This window comes from Lygodium microphyllum, chromosome 11 (assembly GCF_053477565.2).
Source record: "Lygodium microphyllum isolate KBCC chromosome 11, Lygodium_microphyllum_v1.1.10, whole genome shotgun sequence".
Classification (NCBI taxonomy): Eukaryota; Viridiplantae; Streptophyta; class Polypodiopsida; order Schizaeales; family Lygodiaceae; genus Lygodium; species Lygodium microphyllum.
In genome coordinates, this window is record NC_141145.1 from 122,957,621 (window position 1) to 122,980,959 (window position 23,339).

The following is a 23,339-nucleotide window of genomic DNA, read 5'->3' on the forward strand; positions in this document are numbered from 1 at the left end:
CACAAAAAAAACTTTCATATGATACCCATATTGGGAGGTCCCTAAATTTTAGGAGCCTCGAATTAGCCTAAAAATGCTAGTCCTAAAAAAATAGGGATGTCATTCTTAAAATAGTAAATTCTGTACTCTGACTGTGCCTACTAAATTTGGTTGTTTCTATTCTTGATAGTATTCAGCCCAAAAAGGAAGGCCATAGAGAAGAGACAAGTGTCAAGACACTTGTCACACAAGTTTCCAAGTGTCCCACCACTTGTTATATCTTATGACATGTGGCTAGACACTTGTCTTGTGCTACTCCACTTTCCCCTTTTGTACTAGCTCTTTCCTCTCCTATAAATAAGAGCTCGTTTTTCTTCATTCAGCATAATTTTTCTTTGTTGTAAACTCATGTATAGCACCCATAGATAGCAAGAAATTGGCCCCCATCCATCCCCATCATCATCCCCCACTTCTCCATTATCAAATTCCTCCATGTTCCCTCTTTTATCACTACTGTTTTACAGGACAGCAAGCCTGTAAATTCATTACAGCACCTCTTTCTCGAGCTCTTTCTTCCTTTTTAGCAACAAGAAATAAGCGAATATCATAATTGTTAAGCATACTACGTTGTTCGGGGCGTTTACACTGGTATCAGAGCTTTGGCTCAGTCCTCACCCCAACACTAATAGTGCTTACAATTATAAGTTTGTTTGTTTTCAGCCCTTGCATTGAGTGCTTGAGCATATTTTTCTTAGAGTCTCAATGGATAAGTGCTATCCTTCAAGCCATTTAAAGTCTTAGAGAGGAGAATCAGCAAATTCGTGAGCAACTTCTCAAACTAGAAAAAGTTGAGAATCCCAAAGAATTCAAGGAAAGAAGCCCATCTGCTTCTAGGAGACAAAGCCATACCAATGAAAGGAGCTGATCAAGAAGTCCAACTACTTCTAAGAGGCAGTCCCATTCTACTTCAAGACAAAGAAAGAGATCGCGACAAAGCTCATCCTCTTCTTCAAAGTCATCCGGCGCCTACTTTGATGGACCCTCTTCTAGTGACGAAGAGTCACACCCTTCTCGTGGAAGACCTCATCATCGTCAAAGGCATTAACATTCTTCACCCTCGTCTCCATCTTCATCCCCATCAAGCACTTCACTATCTTCAACCTCAAGATCCGGGCATGGACGAAGGTATAAGAAGAAGAAGAAGACTAAGTCACTATCTCAACTTAAAAAGAAGATCAAGTTCAGTATGTATGATGGTTTCCGAAATCCTGATCTTTTTCTGAAGTCTATTCGTCAATTTCAAATTTTGTATGGTCGTGACAAGTATAAAGAAAAAGAAAAGATTAAGTTTGTATCTTTACATTTGACCAACTTAGCCCATACTTGGTGGACGGGGTTGGAATATGATCATACTGCCTCAAAATCATGGCGATCCTTTGTTTGCATGATACAAAGCCAATTTCTTCCTGTTCATTTCAAAAGAGATATAAAAATGGACTGGGATCGGCTTTGGCAAAGGAAAAATGAGTCACTCGGTGACTATACCAAGAGATTTTGGAAGCTACTTTTGAAGGTCCGACATTTCAAGAAGATCAGCAGTTCGGAAAAGCTTAGGAAGTTTCAAGGAGGTTTGCATCGTACTGCTTTCAATCATTATCATTGTTCTAGTCTCAAGGAACTCATTGACCATACTGAGACATGGGAAATGCAGCACAATGGCAACAAATCATTCCAAAAGAATGATAAGAAGAGAGTAGCTGATGATAAGGAGTATTCAGCCCCAAATGAAGGACAAAAACAGCGGCAAAAGCAACCATCAAATCAAAAGAAGATGAAGCTCTATGCACCTCCTAATGCTCCTCAATTTCGCACCAATCTATACCCACAAGCAAAGCAACTTTCCGAAGAAGAAAAGCAGCGCTTCATAAAAGAAGAAAAGTGCTTTAAATGTGGACAAACAGGCCACATAGCGAAGCAATATCCAAACAAAGGACAAAGCAAGGTTTCTGACAACAAGCCTAAGTCACCAGTGAAAATCAATGCTATCAGTGATATAGTTACAAACACAACTCACACTCCAGAGATGCACAAATTATTAAAAGCTTGGGGACAGCTGCAAGGTAAGCAAGCACTATTCTTGATAGATATTGGAGCGAATGAAAATGTCATTTCCTTGCAATTAGCTAAAGAGCTTGGATTAAAGAATGAAGAGATGGACACTCCGACAGAAGTTCGCCAAGCTTTAAATGCCGATGAAGGTGACACAGTGAAGACTGTGACACCCTACATTGGCAAGCTCAAGTTTCAAATTCAAGGCTACAGTGACGAAGATACCTTCTATATCGGAGACCTTGATGGTTGTGATGTGATTCTTGGCATGCCCTGGAATCATAAAGTAGATTCAACCATCTTCTCTCAGAAAAAGAAGGTAGAACTCACCAACAAAGGCAAGAAGTACGAGATCCAAGCTAGAGTTTCTGGAGACACCATACCTATGGTAAGCCATATGCAAGTCTCTAGAGCAATTAAGAATTGTGTTCAATGTTGTTTGCTTTATGTCACTGATGTAAAAGATAATATGAATGCTGAAAACCAAGAGCGACTTCAGCTCTTGGAAAAGTATAAAGATTGTTTTTCGGAAGATCTTCCTTATCAGCTTCCCCCAGAAAGGCCAGAAGACCATCATATTGATATCCGGGCAATTCTCCTCCTAATATAGCACCATACCGTGTGAGCCATCCTCAACAAGAAGAAATCAGAAAGCAAGTTAAAGACCTACTCAACCATGGGCTAATTAGGCCAAGTAGCTCACCATTTTGTTCACCGGTTCTTCTTGTTCAAAAGAAAGATGGCACATTCAGAATGTGCATTGATTATCGAGCCCTCAACAAAATCACTGTGAAGAATCGATTTCCTATTCCCAGAATTGACGACATTTTGGATCGTCTAGGAGGCTCAAAGGTTTTCAGCCGCATTGATCTAAAGAGTAGTTATCATCAAATTAGGGTAATACCATAAGATGTACACAAAATTGCTTTCCGCACTTCATACGGTCTTTATGAATTCTTGGTGGTTCCTTTCGGATTAACCAATGCACCAGCCACCTTTAATCAAATGATGGAGCGCATCTTTAGAGAGCATCGACAATATATCGGTACTTTCTTTGATGATATTCTTGTCTTTAGCAAGAATGAAGAGGAGCATCATCAGCACTTGGAGATTGTTCTCAATTACTTCAACAAAATCAACTCTTGGTAAATGGTAAAAAGAGTGAATTTTTCATGCATAAAATAAATTACCTTGGGCGTGTCATCTCTTCTGAAGGGATTCACAAGGATCCTGAAAAGATCAGGATAAGCCAAGAAACGATTGCACCTCATGTACATCATGAAGATGACCTTACAAAGAAAAAGACCTCTTTCCAATGGAAGGAAAAAGAGAAGGCAGCCTTCACAAGGTTGAAAACAACTCTTACTTCTAGACCTATCCTTATCATTCCAGATTTGGTAAAACCATTTGTGGTGGAAGCAGATGCTTGCGATGATTGTATTGGTGCAATGCTAAATCAAGAAGGCCATGCCGTAACCTTTGAAAGCCGCCGTCTACATGATGTGGAGAAAAGGTATGACATTTATGAAAAGGAGCTCTTAGCAATGGTTCATGCTTTGAAGATATGGAAACATTATCTTTTAGGCAATGAATTCCTTATTAAAACTGATCATCAGAGCTTGAAGTATTTCAAGACTCAAAAGCATTTGCAAGAGAAACATGCAAGATGGGAAATTTTCTTGTCTATGTTTCATTTTCAAATTATGTACACTCCAGGGAAACAAAATATAGTTGCTGATGCACTTTCTAGAGTGCCTCGCATTGCAACTATTACAATGGCTCATCATGAAGACTTTCAAACGATGAAGAATACTTATGATGAAGATACTAATTTTGCAGCAATTTGGTCAAATTTACAGCAAGCAAGTTCTCATCCAGATTATTCCATCAAAGACGGTTACCTTCTCATGAACAATCACCTTTGTGTCACTCTTCATGTTCGACAAAAGGTGCTAAAAGAAAGTCATGAACCCCCTTATGCAAGGCATAGAGGGAGGGTAGCCACTCTAAGTGCAATTCAGCGCTACTTTTATTGGCCAACATTACGAAGAGATACACATAACTTCATTGAGGCTTGTCTAGTATGCCAAAAATCCAAGTATGATAGGCAAAAGACTCCAGGATTGTTACAACCTCTTCTAGTGCCCAAAGATCCATGGGAATCTATCGCAATGGATTTCATCTCAGGTATTCCAAGAACACCTCAAGATCATGATATGATTTGGGTTGCAAGACTTTTCATTCAACATATCTTCAGATTACATGGTATGCCTTCTGAGATCATTTCAGATAGAGACTCCAAATTCACAAGTAACTTTTAGCGTGCTTTATTTGAGAATTTGGGAACCACTTTAAAGTTCTCCTTGGCTTTTCATCCTCAAACTGACGGCCAAACAGAGGTGACGAATCTCACTCTTTTGGATATGTTGAAAGCTTATGTTAGTGAACATAAGTCACAATGGGAGAAATATCTTCCATTATTGGAGTTTGCTTACAATAATACAATGCACTCATCCACAGGGAAAGCTCCAAATGAAATAGTACAGGGTAAAGTGATTCCTTCTCCAATTATTCGCACTAAAGATAAGATTTTTGCTGCTGATGAGTTTGCTTCAGATTTAAAAACAGCAATGGATCAAGTTCGAGCCACTATCAAAGTTGCCCAAGAGCGACAAAAAAAGCAAGCAGATAAACGAAGAAGACCTTTGGCTTTTGAAAAAGGTCCATATGTCTTGCTAAAGTTTGATAAAAGCAGGCTCAAACAAAATTCATCTTTTCCAAAGCTCTCCAGTAGATACTTTGGACCCTTCAAAGTGATTGAGAAAATAAATGAAGTTTCTTATCAACTTGAGCTTCCTGCTCATTGGAAAATACACCATGCTTTTCATGTAAGTTTGCTAAAACCTTACGTAGGACCAGAACCAAAGGAACCCATTACTGAAGATCCCCCAGAAGTTGAAGAAACAGAGAAACTCTTGGAACCTCAACAGATTTTATTTCACAAGGATCAAACCACGAGAACTGGCCTTGTGACACGAAAATTCTTACTAAAATTCAAGAATCTATCCACAACATATGCACAGTGGGTAGATGAAAAATTCATGAAGGATTACCCAGACATTCTTCAGTCATATCAAGAAGCTTTTCAGCTGAGGACAGCTGAATAAAAGCCAGAGGGCCGTCACAACTCTATAGAAACAGAATTTGTATCCTTTTTCATTAATTTGTCTATATAATGATTTATTAAATTTGTTTCCTTTGCACTAATTAGATATAAAGAAAAGTGCATTGGAGCTGGCCCACTGATGAGTGGTCACAGGTTATGGTGGACCCACGCAGTGGGTTAGAGAAAATATAGATCACACTTCCACCTATATGGCCCGATTGGGCGCCTGTGACCAGAACTCACACATATCAGGATTAGACTCGCACACAAAAAGGATTGATGCCTTGAAGTGTAGGCTAGATCCGCAAGAACAGACAGTTACAATCAATAAGATGGCATGATCATGAAATGCTTGTACAAAGTGCATGTGTGGGCTGAAAGCTTGAAATGCACATTTCTTTGCATAGGAAAGTCACATGAAAATTCTGATACCGTTTTTGCGATGTACACAGAAAAAGCTTTCATATGACATCCATATTGGGGGTTCCCTAAATTTTAGGAGGTCTCTAAATTTTAGGAGCCGCGAATTAGTCTAAAAATGCTAGTTTTAAAAAATAGGGATGTCATTCTAAAAATAGTAAATTCTGTACTCTGACTGTGCTTACTAAATTTGGATATTTCTATTCTTGACAGTATTCAGCCCAAAAAGGAAGGCCATAGAGAAGAGATAAGTGTCAAGACACTTGTCACACAAGTTTCCAAGTGTCCCACCACTTGTCACATCTCATGACATGTGGCTGGACACTTGTCTTGTGCTACTCCACTTTTCCCTTTTGTACTAGCTCTTCCCTCTCCTATAAATAAGAGCTCGTTTTTCTTCATTCAGCATCATTTTTCTTTGCTGTAAACTCATGTACAGCACCCACAGATAGCCAAAAATTGGCCCCATTCATCCTCATCATCATCCCCCACTCCTCCATTATCAAATTCCTCCATATTCCCTCTTCTATCACTGCTGTTTTACAGGACAACAAGCCTGTAAATTCATTACAGCATCTCCTTCTCTAGCTCTTTCTTCCATTTTAGCAACAAGAAGCAAGCCCTATCCATGTACTGCTAATCAACGATGGAGAAAGGCTGATTTCCCCTCTTTCTTCTCTCATATTGTAAAGAAATCAGTTCTTATCATTGCATAATAGATAATGCATGTGTGTTTGTACATCTTTGCATGATCTTGTGAGAGAGAGAATTACTTCTCCTCACTCTCAGGTTGATTGTAACTGAGCTCTTCCCTAAGGGACTTGAGTTAAGCAGAAATACATTCCTTCGGGGGGGTGGGGGGGTACCCATCTTCAACCCTCAATCTTGTCTCCATTACTTTTACATTTTCATGGCTGAAATTTTGTGAGTAATTTTCATTTTCAGCTTTAAGTATCCATTCCCTTTTATATTAAGTCTCGAAAACAAGTGAATTTCATAATTGTTAAACATACTACGTTGTTCGGGGCGTTTACACTAAGCCATAACTGACACCATGCACCTAACTTATTACAACTTTTTTCTTTAACACCCACTGATATCTTGGGTCCTTCAAACGTTATTGTGACTTTACTAACTTGTAAAACACATGTGCACCTTACATTTACACATTTGATAACAACTAAATTAAATGCTAAGAAAAGCATCAAAATTTCATGTTTCCGTGACATACCTTCCCCTCTAGGACATCACCATGAAAAGGTCTCAACAAGCTCATATGGAAGGCATTATATATCAACCAATATGGAGGTGATTTCAGCCTATATGCAACATCATCGATCTTCCCTAACATCTAAAAGGACCCACAAATGCATATTCAACTTCAGATACAATCTCTATCTACCCTTCATCTTTCTCAACCTTGCCTTTTCAAAACCCAACAATTCATAATCACCCCCTTAAACTATAAAGCACGTCTATCATAATCAACTGCCTTCTTTTGCTTCTCTTGTGATCTCTAAAGTGTCTACTAATCTTTTCATAAGCCACATCCATGTTCTCAATGTAGCAATCAACCTCAAACATCTTATCTTTGGTGTATAAAATAGAAGGCACTTTCTTGCCACCTTCCACAACCTCAAGTGGAACCTTACTTGTGGAACTATGCTCTAAATTATTATACACAAAGTCAACTAAAGGCAAATACTGCTTCCATTGTGACTTATATTGTAATACACAACACCTTAAGAGATCCAAAACTATAGAGTTTGCTTCTTCAAATTGACCATCTATCCATGGATAAAAGGACAAAGAAATTTTAGTATGGTATCCATATTCTCAAATAGCCCCTTCCAAAACAAATTGGTCATCCGCGGATCTCAATTACTAGTGATCGACTCTAGCAAGCCTTGATACTTAAATATGTACTACAAGAACAATCATGCCATATGCTTAGCTTTTATTTTCTTTCTTACCGGAATGAAATGGGAATACTTACCGAACTTGCAAATGATAGTCCATATGTCATCATTCCCTATAGGTGTCCTCGAAAGATCTAAGATGAAATCCATAGTAATGCTTTGCCAAGGTCTCTCAGGTATAGGCAAGGACTGCAATAAGCCTCTTATATTTTTGCCTATCATACTTGACTTTTCGACACACTATGCACAAATAGATGAACTGCTCAACATCGTGTCTCAAATCTGGCCAATAGAAAAAATGCTCCACTTCCTTAATTGCAGCATCAATATCTTTATGTCCTACATAGGGAGGAGCATGACTCTCTATCATCACCTTTGGCCTCTGCTACTTTGTGACATCCAATCATCATGCATGATCAAAAAGTTCTCTCTCAATATTTAATGCCCATGCCTCTAATGATTGCTAAGCTAATCATAAACATTGGCAAAATTAGAATTATATTGATCCTTCATGGCATCTAACTCAGTGTGATAAACAAGACTCAATCAAAATCTAAGGCTTACAAGACAATGCATCAACCATTGTATTCTTTTTGTCATCTATATGCACAATCTGAAAATGAAGTATATATAAGAAATTTTTCTATCTCATATGCTTCTCAGACAACTTAGTCTGAGTCATAAAATAGCGCATTGTCCCATTGTCTGTCTATACAATGAAATAAGTCCCCCAAAAAATAGTGTTTTGATGTCGATAGTACATGAATTACAGCCAAAAGTTCCTTCTCATAGGCCTGCAAATTGTTCTCTACACTATGGAAAACATGGCTCTCATATGCCGCCAAATGGCCTTCCTGCATTAAAACAGCCCCAATGCTATCTCTACATGCATCGTGGTACAACAAATAACTTCTTTAGATCAGGTAGCACAGGCACACAATCTGAAATCATCTTTTCCTTTAACTTCTCAAAAGTTGAAATTTCCACTACTGTCCACTTCAATGGAACTCCCTTCTTTTGCAAAGCATACACCGGAGATACTGTTTCTGCAAAGTAACAAACATACACAAGCCCAAAAAGTTGTGAACCTTGCCTACATTCCTCAAATGTGTCCATGAATGTATTGCTTCAACCTTTGCACGATCCATACAAACACCATCGGCTAATAGGATATCCCCCAAAAAGTGGATTTCATGTAAAAAGAACTCACTTTTCTTGTCATTGATCACCAAATGATGCTTATGCAGCTCATTAAACACAATGTCCAAGCATCTTCTATGCAAAGAAGGTGCTGTAATAAACTTAGACGTCTACTATCCTATAAGACAGTAGCAAAAGAAGAGGGAAAATTCAAGTATTTGATGATTATGGAGTGGAGGATGATGAGCGAGATGGTTGGGACTAACTTTGAGCTATCTTCGGCTATTGTACATGAGTTTACATCAAGGAAAACTAATGTAAAATGAGAGGAAATGATTATAGAAGAAAGGGAGACTTAGTGCAAAGAGGGAAAGTGAAGTAGCACAAGACAAGAATCCAACCATATACCATGAGATGTGGCATATGATGGGATACTTAGAAACTTGTGTGATAAGAGTCCTAACACTTGTCTTTTCTCTATGGCCTTCGTTTTTGGGCTAAGAACTAAGAACATTAAAGAATAATGCTAGAATCATTATACAAGTCTTCTATGCAAAGATATATACATTCTATATTTTCAGCCTATATATGCACATTGTATAAACTTTTCATAATCATGCCATCTTGTTGATTGTAGCTATCTATTCTAAAGGATCCAACCAACATTTCAAGGCATTAATCATTTCTATGTACAAGTCTAATCATGATACCATAACCTATGACCACTTATCAATGGCCAATTATAATGCACTTTGCTAGATATCTAGTACTTACAAAGCAAACAAATCAATAGATAATTGATTGTGCAAATAAATAAAAAGAATACAAATTCTTTTTCTATTGTCTTGTGACACTTGGGAAACCCTTTATGCTTGTCATGTGGATCAAAATGAGAGCCTAAAGACAACTCTAATTTAGCCTTCTTGTCTTTGTTCTTCTATTTCTTGCCTTGCTTTCGCTTTTGGTTGCCACCTGAAGATGTGTCAACTACAAAAGCATGACCGATTCACCTAAACTTATCTCCCTAGATCAGCCATCCTATTCCACGAATATAGACACAAGCTCTCTTGCCACCTGATGATATCCCAAACCCTAGAGGCAAGAAACCGGTGTAGAAGAGATCATATTTTTGGAGCGGGATATGTGCCAAGGCCACAGCCACATCCTCCAAAGAGGCCACCTTTTCGAAGAATATTAGCTCATCCCAAATCTCTTTCACCTTATTGATGTAGTCCTTCATGATTGGCAAGTCAACAACAAAAAGCTGATGTAGATGCATCTTGAGGGTCATGCAATGTGCAAAGGTGTGGACCTAGTAGAGAGAAGTATTAAACAACCAAAATCCTAAACTGCAATAATATTTAATTCTGCTGCATTCATTCCAAATTTTGGTCTCCATTTTCTTTTTGCACAAGAGAAAAACTGTCTATTAATAATACCCCTTGAAACAAAATATAATATATCCCAAGGTAAAATTCCAAGGACCAAGCAGCCCTATAAGGGACTTCCATATCAAAAAAACATGCAGCAATAAGAAGTCTATTAGAAGACTTAAACGAAAAACCAATTGGGAGGCCTATAATGCCAAACCATGTGGGCCTTAATTTGTATTTATTGGCACTTACTTCACATGGTAGGACAAGTCCTCCAATATCCCCTTTAATTAGAGAATATTGTGGCCATGCTGTACTCCTCCACTCATCCTTCATCAAATCATTCTTCAGCACTCTCCACTGCTGTCCACACCCCAACATGGAGGACATCACAGCTCATGGAGCTTCTCCAAGTGTTGATATCATAGTTTGTGAACCTTCTCAAAGCAAATGCTATAGATCTTGTTGATGGACAATACGAGGGCTACAATGAATGGAAAGCTCTATCTGATGAGCAAACTAAAGTATTCCAATCTACAAAACTGAGTTGTTAAAGATTCTCCTCTACTAGTAAGGGACCTCATTCATCACTTTGATGACCTGAGGGGTGAACTTGCTGAGTCCAAAATGACGGCCGATTGCTTATATACCATGAGCTGGAGTTTGGGGCTAAGACAACTGATTGAAGTGACTAGAAGTGTTATAAAAATGACTGCCTCATATAACATATGTACAAACTGCTGCTAAATTTGAAATCTGTTGCCTCTGGTCCCAACTCTGGTTTTGGCATGGATTGCCAGCTTGGTACTGAGAATCAATGTCACTCCATGGGTGCCAAGTTACACGAATGCACCATGTGACTTGGTTTTCCCACAGATCTAGACTTCAGGATGAATCGAGATTTTAATCTGCAAATTATTGATAAATAAGAACTTGTCTATGTATGCTATAAATCTGTATATTGTCAAGGTGGTCTTGTCAAAGTCCATTGGAGCTCTGATACATCAACTTTGACCAATAACTTATCAACACAAGTAGAGCTGCCCAAGGAGGTACATCGTAATAACGATGAGTTCAAAACATCAGAACACCTGTGTATTATGCTGTATAGCTAAGTTGAACTGCTCCATCTTGATCTTCACTCGTGATATAAGCCAACTAAGGATTAAGTTACTGGTAAATGTATTGGATGGGCTATATCAGTGATGTTCTCTCTGCTAATTCACCTATGGATCAAGTACTCATTATTATTTCCTTGGGTTATGTTGATGATGTTCTCTCTACTACTTCACCTACACATTAAGCAAGCATTGATGGTTGCAGTCAAAGATCAATGGTGCAAGATAGGTGTACGGCACCAAAATCATTACCAACCAACTGCTATACCTATGGTCAAAAGACACAATGACCTACAGTGTCGGATTTGTTTTTATGCTGCTGCCATCTTAGCTGCAATTTTCTGAAGCATTTTGCTGTGCTGCTGCATTTCTGCTCCATCTGGGAATTAAATGTTTAGGTACCCCAGTTTTATGAACTATCTGTCCTCAACCAAAATCCATGATATAATTCACTTACAACATCCTAAACCTCTCACTTTATATATCATTGTTTTGACATTTACGCTTCTCATAACAGCTTTCTTAATTACAACAGGTACCCAAATTTGTGGATTGCCAATGAGCTTGCAACCTAGAGGTGCAAGTACCTAAGAGAAGTCGGCCTTCAGCATCAATTGTAGCTGTTGCTGCAACACCATATAGATCGGAAGAATCAGCTAGCTTCTCATATGCAAACTCCATCAAACCATGTTTCAATGAGACTTGAGAAAGCCCTTCAAATACAAGCAAATGGCCCTGCCAATGGGCAAAAGTTATCTGTGAGAAGGCCACTTGGTAGAGCATTAAAAATAATACTGTTAAGCATTCTCAGCTGACCTAGAAAAAAAGAGACATATATGCTAACCAATGAAAGATGGAAATGAACACATTGCTATACCATGCTGTTACAAACTTCTTTCTCTATGAGAAAACCAGCCAGCCGGCCGTAGGTAGGCAAAGGCACATCGATTATCTAAGTAGACAGGTTGTACTTGCTGAGTTTATGTTTACTATCTAAAGGCTGGTTTCAATGACACACAAAGTTTGGTTGACTTGTCTGAAGACAAAAGGCCATTGGTACCAATCGAAAGTACCACTTGAACAGGAAAGCGAATGGTACCATTGATCACTCCAAGGCTCTACTTACTGCAAAGTATATGCTGAGCAGAAGGGATTTGATCATGACCAGAGCTTTGCAGCTACTTCATGTATGACCACCATTCAGGGTCTTGTTGCATCGGCTGCACATTATGGCCAGGATGTACATTGATTGGATATCAAGCCTACTTTGATTACAAACATTTTGTAACTGGTTTTGTTGGTGAGGGACCCATGATTTGCTACTCACTCAATCTTCTTCAAATCGCATTTGCGCTCTACTTCTGAAATTTGAAACTTGGAATTGCTACACTACTATGAGCATTCAGTTTAGTAACAAAGGATGGCATTGTTATGCAGCAAATAAAATACATCTGGAATTTGATGAAAAGATTTTGTTTTGATGCATATTCTCATCCAGAATCTGGTTTATGACTTACTCTTCAAGATCTAGGTGAATTAGTTGATCCATTATAACCAGGTTGTGGAGTTCTTCTCTATGTTTGTCACACTACACCAAGTGTGCAGTTTAGTGTCATACAATAGCCCATGTTCAAACCATTCATAAGTTGTAAAGCAGACAGACCTTTTGCTGCTTGCATGGTGTGAAGATATGCTAGGGTTTGCACTGACGAAACACGGCATGTATGACCAAGACTAAAACACCAAGACTCAGACAGAGACAAGAAAAACTCAAACCCTAAATGCGAAACACAAAATGCAAAAACCCAAAACTCAAACATAGAGACGAACACAGAGAAAAGAAACTCCGAAGTAAATGAATGTAAGAGTGTACAAAATGCCCAAGGGCAGAGCAATGCAATATTGGAGAGTGACATCCACCAGATACAAATCCCAAGTGCAATAACCACAAGTCGGAAATGAGAGAGTGCCAAGGCAAAGAACTATCAGACAAGAATAGGAGAGGTGTTTGCTGATGTAGAAGACCTGTTGAACAGCAAAAACGCAGCTACTGCAGCAGTCGCCTAGTACAAGAGATGGCAACAGCCTGTCGCCTAACACCATATGCTGAAAACGCAAGCTGATCACGTGTTGTGATGACATGGTGCATGGAGACCTCTAAACAACACGGCAATGGCTGAAAACAAGCTACCTAGGGCTGGATAGTGATGGGTTGCAGTTGGTGATAGGCTAGATAGTAGATGTAGATGTCTGATGGCTAATGGCTGAAATCTAGACGATAGAATGAGAAACCTGAACAAAAGGATTAGGCTAAATGGTGGGCAATTGTCTATTTATAGATATTGAAGAATGCCCCAAAACTTAGGGTTTTGGGAGACCACTAAAACTCTCTCGAACCGTGCACCAAATTTGTGTTTTTCATTAATTAAGTGTATTTTGGGGTTGTTTAAAAATGCTAATCAGCTGTAATGCGTGTTTAAGCTAAACACCCCCTCTTAGGCACAGAACTAAGCCTAAAAGGAAAGGCTTGCAATGTTTACCCCAAGGCATCCCACCCCAAAGCAACCAAGGCATCAAACAAAGGGTGCACGTCAACTGCCTAGTGGCCTACCAAGACTACAAAGATGATGGTTATCTTACCAAGGGAGTCCAAGTAGTCACCCCAAAGAGGATAGGGCATCAGACAAAGGGTGCTTGTGTCAACTGCCCAATGGCCTACCAAGCCGAACAAAGACGGATGGAATCACATTGAACCTTTTTTTTTTGTGAAAAGTTAATTTTAGGGGTAGTGGCCGATTAAGTAACAGTGACCCAAAAGACGGAAGTAGGGATGATACACTCAAAAGACGGAAATAGGGATGGTACACCCAACACATCACAAAACACTACAAGCTTACCTAACTACTCAAGGATGTCGATGACAAGGGAAAGGTGATGAAGTATCACGTGAAGAAGAATGGTGATGTAATCCACCAATGGAAACAACTTAGGACATGTCCAATGGTGCTCTACACAATGGGATACATAGTATGCTATATGCTAGAGAATGCTCATGCAACAGGTGCCACTTAGACAATGTCCCTCCTGGAAAAATTGTTCACTCGCCCAAGTGCCCTAGAATAAAGATGATGAAATCATGCAATGAATAGGGGAAGGTACAACACAAGAAGGATAGGAACTCCCTCTCAACCTGAATGTCAATGCCAAAGAAGGAAGAGGAGCCTAAGGATGTCAATCTTCATGTGGCACCAAGAACCATGTGAATGAAAATGATGACACATCCTTACTGAAAGAGCAAGGATAAAAGTCATCACCATGATAACATCAAGAGAGATGTTGCATAATCTACCGCGGGAGGGGAAGCCCCCATGCCAGTAGAAGAGCAAAACTCTAGTAGATGAAACTATGAAAGAAACAGCGCGCATCTCCTCTCTCCAACTCAGAAAGGACTAATATAAGCCTACATGTTAGCCCTATATTGTAAGATAAAACCCTGCAAAAGAGAGAGAAAATCTACAAGCATAAAGGTGAGTAGTGAGATTATTCAAAAACAAAACTGAAAATAAAAGAAAGCAAAGCTAAGTGCAATACAATGAGTGCGTAAGTATACAGCGGAAGTCTAAAAAGGAAAAGGCTAAGTGTGTCGCCACCATTACATATGGCAAGGCAAGGAAGTGGTCCTAGAAGGTGTAGTGGATGCCCTAGAAATGGATATATAAAGTGCAATTGGTGAGCCACTAGCAAACCAATCAACCAATCTTTCAAGAGTAGCGAAAAAGATAGGCTATTGAGGTTGTCCACGTGCCATATATCCAATAGCTGTTGGGGCAAATGGAGTAGATGGCACAATAGCGGGAGACATAGCTTCACTAGACTGGCAACCGGAGTGGAGGCACTTGCAACAATCTACTATGGTTTTCTAGAAGGAAGACCTTGGGCCTTGGAATGACACTTCTAATCCACATGGCCCAACCATTGACAATATGTACAAAATCTATATTTCTAAGGAATTTCTTGCCAAAGGAGTTGTGTTTCTTTGGTTCCGTCAAAGAAAGTGATGCCACCCTTGTTTTGGCTTACCTTCCAATCTTGCGAGTTTTTGCCACTGTTGATTTTCCCTCCCGAAGAAGAGACAATCACCCTCGCCCCTTTGAATGGATATGTGTGGAGAACTTCTTATGCACTTGATCGTATAGCCTCATGTAATGCAAGAACTGACACTCCAACTCATAGGTTAGTAATCTAGGTAGTGAGATAATGTGCTACATAAAATGTAAGTATTTGACAAACAACTTATTCAAGAAGAACGTAACCTAATCATCATCTCTCACAAGACTGTGACAACTATTACCTTTTTGTTGATTTCTTTATTACATATTTTATTTGGTTTTTCTTTTTCGAAGGATCCCTCTTGAAATCTAAATGCCTGAGTTGCATGGCCAGTATGTGAAACCGACACGAATGTCTAGTGAGTCAAGACTGGACAGTTAAGGTCCAGTACAAGTTTGGAAGAGACTGATGGCACTGTAGATTGACAAGCCTGGAAGAGACTTGTGAAAGTGTATATGGACAAGTGTGTTGAAAAACTAGCCTGGAAGAGACTAGTTCAAAGTGAAGATGGACAAATCTGCAAGAGATTAGTCCATGTGGGGTCATCAGTGAAAATTCACTTTCAGTTGAGCTACATTACAGATTTGGATATAGCCTTAGTTTGCAAAGATGGTCAGAAGACTAGTGGGATGCAATGGAAGCAACTCCTAAAATTTAGGGAGTTACTATTTTTAAACCTCAGAATCTGTTCGCGTCATTATCTTCGTTTTTGCACGAGGATCAATCCTCTAGTCTCTACCGAGGTCAAATTCTGCACCAAGAATGGAGAATTTTAGACCGGAAGGCTAGAATGGGAAATATCTTCCAGTGCTGCCACTTGGCACAAAGTTGTGCACTTACCTCTTTAAAGAGGGCTGGCGTGCAGTTTTTTGATAGGGATAGGGGCTCATTTGTGAAAAACAGTTGCAGATGGAGCGCTCTTGAGAGCTGGCCTACCCTGTCTATGATGCACAAAGGCTGAGCTTGCTTCCTACTCTCTCTCTCTCTCCCTGACAGTATGGTTATGCTGCAAAATCAAGGGCCTTTCTTCTGATTCAGGTACAGCTGTGTGGAATATGCTGTTTTTGCATGAGGCAAGAGCCTTTTTTCTCCAGGAACAAGAGCAGTTGTTTGCTGCCCACAAGCAGGAACAGGTGAGGGTGGTAACCTCACCAAGCAAGTGTCTTATACAGCACTAAACCAGTACTGATTTTGGACTGTTCAGAGGTTAATTTAGAGCCCAATTGATGTCAGAATCAAGGGGCACTTGGCCCAGATGATGCAAGACAGTGCAGGGATCAATATAAGCTGAAAACAGGTTTCAGAACAGGTCTGAACCAATAATTATAGTGGGCCGAACAGTACATGGAACAGTATGAGTTGTAAACAGGTCTCAGAACAGGTCTGAACCAGTAATTACAGCAGACTGAAATGGTCAATTCTGCACTCCAACCAGAAGTTTCAGACTTGGGCAGAGTTTCTCCTCCTGGTCAACTTGATTTGGGTCAGTAATTGTACTGTTTTGCTGTCAAATTTCACCCAGAATAGGTGAAAGACAGCCCATTGTACCTTCTCTTTTTAAAAATAAAGAAATACTGCAAGGGGCGCCTAACTTAGGGGCCAACAGGGTGTCTATGTGGCAACAGGAGCATTCTAGCTTCCTGTATTTCTTCTTGATTCTGTGTCTTTAAGTTCAGGTAATGTGGGCGACTGTTAATTGGGTGAAAGCATTTATATATTTTGGTTGTACACTACCGCCCTTCCCAGTGAACAGGCCGGTTACATGGTTCCATTGCCGGGATCGAATCACTTTTTCCTTAAAGAGTGAGCCAGGGTTTGTTTGGGTGTAAGACATAGAATTGTGCATTATGGCTGATAGAAAGGAAGACACTAGAGAGGAAGCGTCTTCATCACAAGAGATCCCTGTTGTTCATGAAGTGGGAGAGTCCTCTAGACATCCACAGTTTGTTACTCCTCCTGTTATGGTTGAGCCACAAGTTCATACAGCTTCTTCTGTGGATGAAGACATTTTCAAGACTCAGTTAGTTGCTGCTATGAGTATGTTTACTCAAGTGATGCAGAATCCAAGGTTTTTGGCATTTTTGCAGCCTTCCCTTCCTTTACAGCAAGTTGGGCAATCTGCAAAGGTTTCGGATCCAATAGAGGTCCAGGATAAGGGTAAGCATGCTGCAGATTCAGTGGAAACACCAAGGCAGCTTGCAGAGTCAATGGAGACTCCAAGATTGGTTCCGACTATCCAGGAACAGGTGGCGGAAATGCTAGTTACACAGGCATTGCCAATTCAGCTCGCCACTTTACAGCAGCCAAATGTTGGCCTAAATGGACAACGAAACAGTTTTCACGCTTTACCCCAGGTTTTCCCACCGACCTCTGTACATCCTGGGTACTTTGGAGGTGGATCTGTATTTCAGAGTATGGCTGGTTATGCACCTAGAAACCAGATTTATGTACCAGGAATAGTGTTTGGGGGTACACAGGGTTTTATACCAAACCCCATGTATGGCAATATAGGCATGCACCTTGGATTTCAGGGAGTTCAGGGCAGTTTTGGCATGCCACATGGCACTTTTGGTATGGCTGGTTATCAAAATCAGCAAGCAAGTATTGTGTCTACAAGCCCTGTAGTCAGTGGTGGTCAGGCAACTCCAATGCCACTTGTTAGTGTTCCTATGTTACAGGCATATCCTACGGATCCTTTGATGGCTCATGAGAAGCCAAAGCCATACAAGGAAGGTGGTGCAGCCGTATAGTTTGACATCTTTCGAGGATTCAAAGATAGGACTAAGGCTCTTTCTTTCTTACAACAGCTTAATGCCACATTTGCAGGAGGGAACTTTACAGAGCCTTCTAAGGTTCAAAAAGCTGCCACTTTTCTTAAGGACAATTCTAGTCAATGGTGGAGTACACTGTTGATGCAAGGACAGGCTCCTGCTACTTGGACTTATTTTAAGCAAGTATTTGCTTCTGCTTGGTTGACCAATGAATTTGAGATTGATGTTATGTCAGCTTGGCACAATTTGGATGCATCTAAATGCAAGGATCTGGAAGACTATAACAAGAAGTTTTGGGAGGCTTTACTTCCAGTCACTTCTTACAGGGTTGTGCCATTGACCGAGCAGATAGAGAAATATTGTTGTGGGCTGCCCAAGGAACTTCGGAATTATTGTACAAACACAAAGGTTGTTGGGTATTTGACTCACGCCTCACTTACGCCTACGCTCATATGGGAGTGTCGGTGATCAGCACGACACTGGGGCACTTTTTACTCTCGGTAGGAGAGGTTTTTTCCCCCAAACTCATAGTCTTATTTTCGTATGTACTTATGTGCTTATGTTTCACATTTATGGGCACTTACCGTGTTCGGGTGTGAACACCCCCTACAACCCTAAGGTTTAAGGGTTGTACTTTGTACTTTCATGTTACACTCTTTCAGTCTATTGGATTGGGTGTCGTGCTTCACTCTGTCTCTCTCACTCTCACACTCTCTACTGCACTCTCAGCTGCACCTCGATCCTATCACTCCCTCGCAAAGGTCACCACTTTGACTCACTTAATTGAGAATGCTACTACAGGAAATGTATTATTGTTGGGACAATCAAGTGGTTTTGGGGGCAGCACTAAACAGGACAAATCTGAAAAATTTTCAGCAAAGAAGCCATTTGGTAAACAGGTTTACCAAAATTCTCAAAGCACGGGTAAACCTTGGCAGTTCAAGAAGAAATCAACCAAGTCCTTTGGACAGCAGTCAAAGGACCAAAAGAAACCTTTTGTGCGCAAGTCTCTTGAAGAGAGAAAGGCTTTAATGGCTGAGAGGAAGTGCTTTATCTATGAGAAGACTGGTCATATTGCATCTAACTGTTCGGACAAGAATAAGAGATCAGCTGATGATGATAAAGAGGACAGGAAAGGAAAGAAGCCCAAACCTTCAGCACGTTTAGTGCCAGATATGCTGGGAGACATGCCACACTCGAATGCTAATGAGCTTTGCAGAGCATGGGGTAAAGTTAGGGATCAACATGTACTTATTTTCTTTGATCCTGGAGCTAAGGCAAACTTTATCTCACCAAAGTTGGCTTCTACTTTGGGCATCAGAGCAGATGAGATAGGCTACACAGCAGAGGCAGGGTTGGCATGTCCTGGTTACTCAGAGTCTGTGACACCCATTCTTGGAAAGCTGTCTTCATGTACAATCTTATGTTGATGCAGAAGAATTTTATATCATGCCACTTGAAGGCTGTGATGTCTTGTTGGGAATGCCATGGATGTTCAGAAAGCATGGTGTGTTGGATGCCTTTAACAAGACACTAACTTTGGAACATAGGAGAAAGACTCATGTGCTTGATGTGAAGCTTAAAGGAGAGTCTGTACCTGTTGTATCGGCTTCTGCCACTACATATGTAATAAAGAATCATCTTTCTGCGTACTTGATTTTTGCACGTGATGTCAAGGATAATGATGAGTCAAATTTATCTATGTTAGATAGAGACAGGTCTGCTTTCTTGTCTCAGTTTAGTGATTGTTTTTCTGACTCATTACCATCACAGTTGCCACCAGAGAGGTCTGAGGATCATGTAATAGATTTGGTGCCATGCAGTAGCCCACCAAATAGACCTCCGTATAGGGTTAATGCAACCCAACAGAAAGAGATATTGAGCCAAGTGAATGAGCTATTGGAAAAAGGGCTGATTCAGCCAAGTTCATCTCCCTTTTGCTCACCAGTGCTCTTAGTGCAGAAGAAGGATGGCTCTTGGCGCATATGCATAGATTATCGAGCACTGAACAAGAGTACCATCAAGAACAGGTTCCCCATTCCAAGGATTGACGACATCCTTGACCATTTGGAAGGAGCATCAATTTTCAGCAGGATAGATTTGAAGAGTGGATACCATCAGATCAGGATTAAGCAAGAGGATGTGCATAAGACTGCATTTAGGACCATGTTTGGTCTCTATAAGTTCTTGGTAATGCCATTTGGACTTACTAATGCTCCTACTACGTTTAATCGAATGATGGACAAGATTTTTCATCCATACATGCAGTTTGTTGGTACATTCTTTGATAACATGATTGTCTTTTCAAAGAATGAACAAGAGCATAGAGAGCACTTGAAAGCAGTCTTTGATGAGCTTCGCAGTAATAGGTTGCTTATCAATGGCAAGAAGAGTGAGTTCTTCTTGGAAGAAATCCAGTTCTTGGGACACATAGTGTCAAAGGATGGTGTCCGAATGGATCCTGCTAAGGTTGAAGCAATTAGAACATGGCCAGATTTGAAGGCTGTCCATGATGTTACAAGCTTCTTGGGTTTGTGTTCTTACTACAGGAGGTTCATCCGCAATTTTACAGAGATTGCTTCACCTTTACATGCCTTACAGAAGAAAGGAGTCTCTTTCCAGTGGACACAAAAAGAGACTTCAGCTTTTAATCTTCTTAAAGAAAAGATGACTTCTAGTCCAGTGATCATTCTGCCAGATCTTAGGAAGTCATTTGTTGTCCAGTGTGATCCCTGTGGCAATAGCATTGGTGCAGTGTTAATGCAAGATGGCCAGGTAGTGGCTTATGAAAGTAGAATCTTGCGAGGGCCAGAAAAGACTATGCAGGTCTATGAGAAAGAATTGCTGGCTGTGATTCATGCGCTTTCTTGTTGGAAACACTACCTACTTGGGGAAGATTTTGTTGTCCAGACAGATCATCAGACATTGCATTATTTCTTAACTCAGACTAAGCTGTCAGAAAAGCATATGCGTTGGGCAAACTTTTTGTCAATGTTCCATTTTCAGATTGTGCATGTGGAAGGCAAAAAGAATATTGTGGCTGATGCTTTGTCAGGGAAGCCACAAATTTCAGCTGTGTCAATTCCTTATCATCATGAGCTTGATGATATGAAGGAACAGTATGCTGATGATGAAGATTTTGCAAGGATCTTTGATCAGCTTGTCAATGGACAATATCATGAGCATTATCTTCTCAAGGATGGTTTCATGTTGATGCATGGTAGACTATGTGTGACTATGCCATTGAGACGGAAAGTTATGACAGAGAGTCATTCTCCACCGTATACAGGGCATTGTGGTATTGATGCAACAGTCAAAGCAGTAGAGACATTCTTTTATTGGCCTACTTTGAGAAGAGACGTGGATGCTTTTGTGCGGCAGTGCTTCATTTGCCAAAAGGTCAAGTTTGACAGGCAAAAAGCACCAGGGCTTTTACAGCCATTGCCTATTCTAGATAACCCATGGAAAAGCATAGCTATGGATTTTATCTTTGATCTTCCAAGGACACAGACAGGAAATGATGGGATATGGACTATTATTTGCAAGTTTAGCAAACAGGCTCATTTCATTCTTGTCAGGAAGAAGATAAAACCAGATCAGATGGCACGTTTGTTTATGTGCAATGTTTTCAAGTATTATGGTATGCCACAGTCTATTGTCAGTGACCGTGATCCACGGATGACAAGTCTATTCTGGAGAGGCATATTTGAGAACATGGGCACAATGCTTAAGTTCTCATCATCATTTCATCCACAGACTGATGGACAATCAGAAGAGGCAAATTCTACTGTCTTGGATCTGCTTAAGCGCTATGTGTCAGAACACAAGTCAAAGTGAGAGCAGTATTTGCCTTTGGTCGAGTATGCATACAATAATATTGTGCATTCATCAACAGGCAAAGCCCCTTTTGAAATTGTTGAAGGTGGTAAAAAGGTTCCTCCCATTTTGCATATAAAGGATAAGATCTTTCAAGCAGATCAATATGTGTAGAGTATGGATGAAATGTATCAGAAAGTTAAGCATGCCCTTGAAAGAACTCAGGCAAAGCAAAAGAAAGCTGTTGATCCATCATCGTCGTGAATTGTTGTTTTTGCTTGGTGATTGGGTACTGTTGCGGTTTGAAAAGGCACGCTTAAAGAAGCGGAAAGGCAAGGAAAGTCTTTTCACTAAGCTTAGTATGCCATACTATGGGCCTTTTCAAGTAACAGAAAAGATTAGTGATGTCAATTATAGGCTGAAATTGCCTGACAATTGGAAGATTCATAATGCTTTCCATGTAAGTCTTCTTAGACCCTATGTGGGTGATGTGCCAGAAGATATGCCAACTGAGAAACAACCCGAAGTTGAGGAACTTGATGAAATTCTTGTTCTAGAACAGGTACTAGCACACAAGGAAAGGAAAGTGAAAGGCAAGATTGCTAGAAGGTATTTGGTTAAGTTCAAGAACTATCCAGCTATAGATACTAAGTGGATGGACGAAGATGAACTTGCATAGTCACCTAATTTGTTGGAACTTTACCTTGAAGCATTTCGCTTGCAACCTACCTTGACCCCTTGTATCTCTAAGCTGAAATAGATTGTCAAAGTGACAATTGCTTAAGAAAGAAAATATATACAGAAACAGATTTTGTACAGATTAACACTTATTGTGTCCATATGGTTTTCTCAGTGCTAAAGAAGTAAGTATTGCTTGCAAGAATACAGTTTTTACTTCTATTGAATTGAATACATGTTGTAACAATGGTTACTCGATCGGGCATGTATTCTGTGAATTGACTCAATGGGGATATCATTTTGATGTACCGGCCACTAGATCTCTAGTCAGGGTGATGTGGAGTCATCAAATGAGAATCTGCCACTATGGGGATATCATTGTGGTGTACCGGCCACTATATCTGGAAACAGTGATGTGGAGTTACATGATGATAGTCTACCATGTTTCACAGTTAGAACATACATGTGTTAAAAGTGTGTTCAGTTCACAATGTTGACTGATAGCATGTATGTGTTGTACATGTTCTGCCAAGTGTAAGTTCACTGGGTTAGCTGGAAGCATGTATGACATTCATGCAAACGAGGACGTTTACGATTTCGAGAGGGAGGTATGGCACAAGACTGTGACAACTATTACCTTTTTGTTGATTTCTTTATTACATATTTTATTTGGTTTTTCTTTTTTGAAGGATCCCTCTTGAAATCTAAATGCCTGAGTTGCATGGCCAGTATGTGAAACC

The 23,339-nt window shown here is 40.0% G+C and overlaps 1 protein-coding gene across 1 annotated transcript in view; it reads right to left on the reverse strand.

Annotated features, from left to right (window-relative positions):
* The window catches only part of LOC148029320 (FAD-dependent oxidoreductase family protein), a 59,941-nt gene that overhangs the window by 21,016 nt on the left and 15,586 nt on the right, over nt 1-23,339 (reverse strand). The window contains exon 6 of the mRNA XM_087688097.1: nt 11,812-11,959. Within this exon, the coding sequence (XP_087544223.1) occupies nt 11,812-11,959 (148 nt within the window). The remainder of the gene's footprint in view (nt 1-11,811; nt 11,960-23,339) is intronic.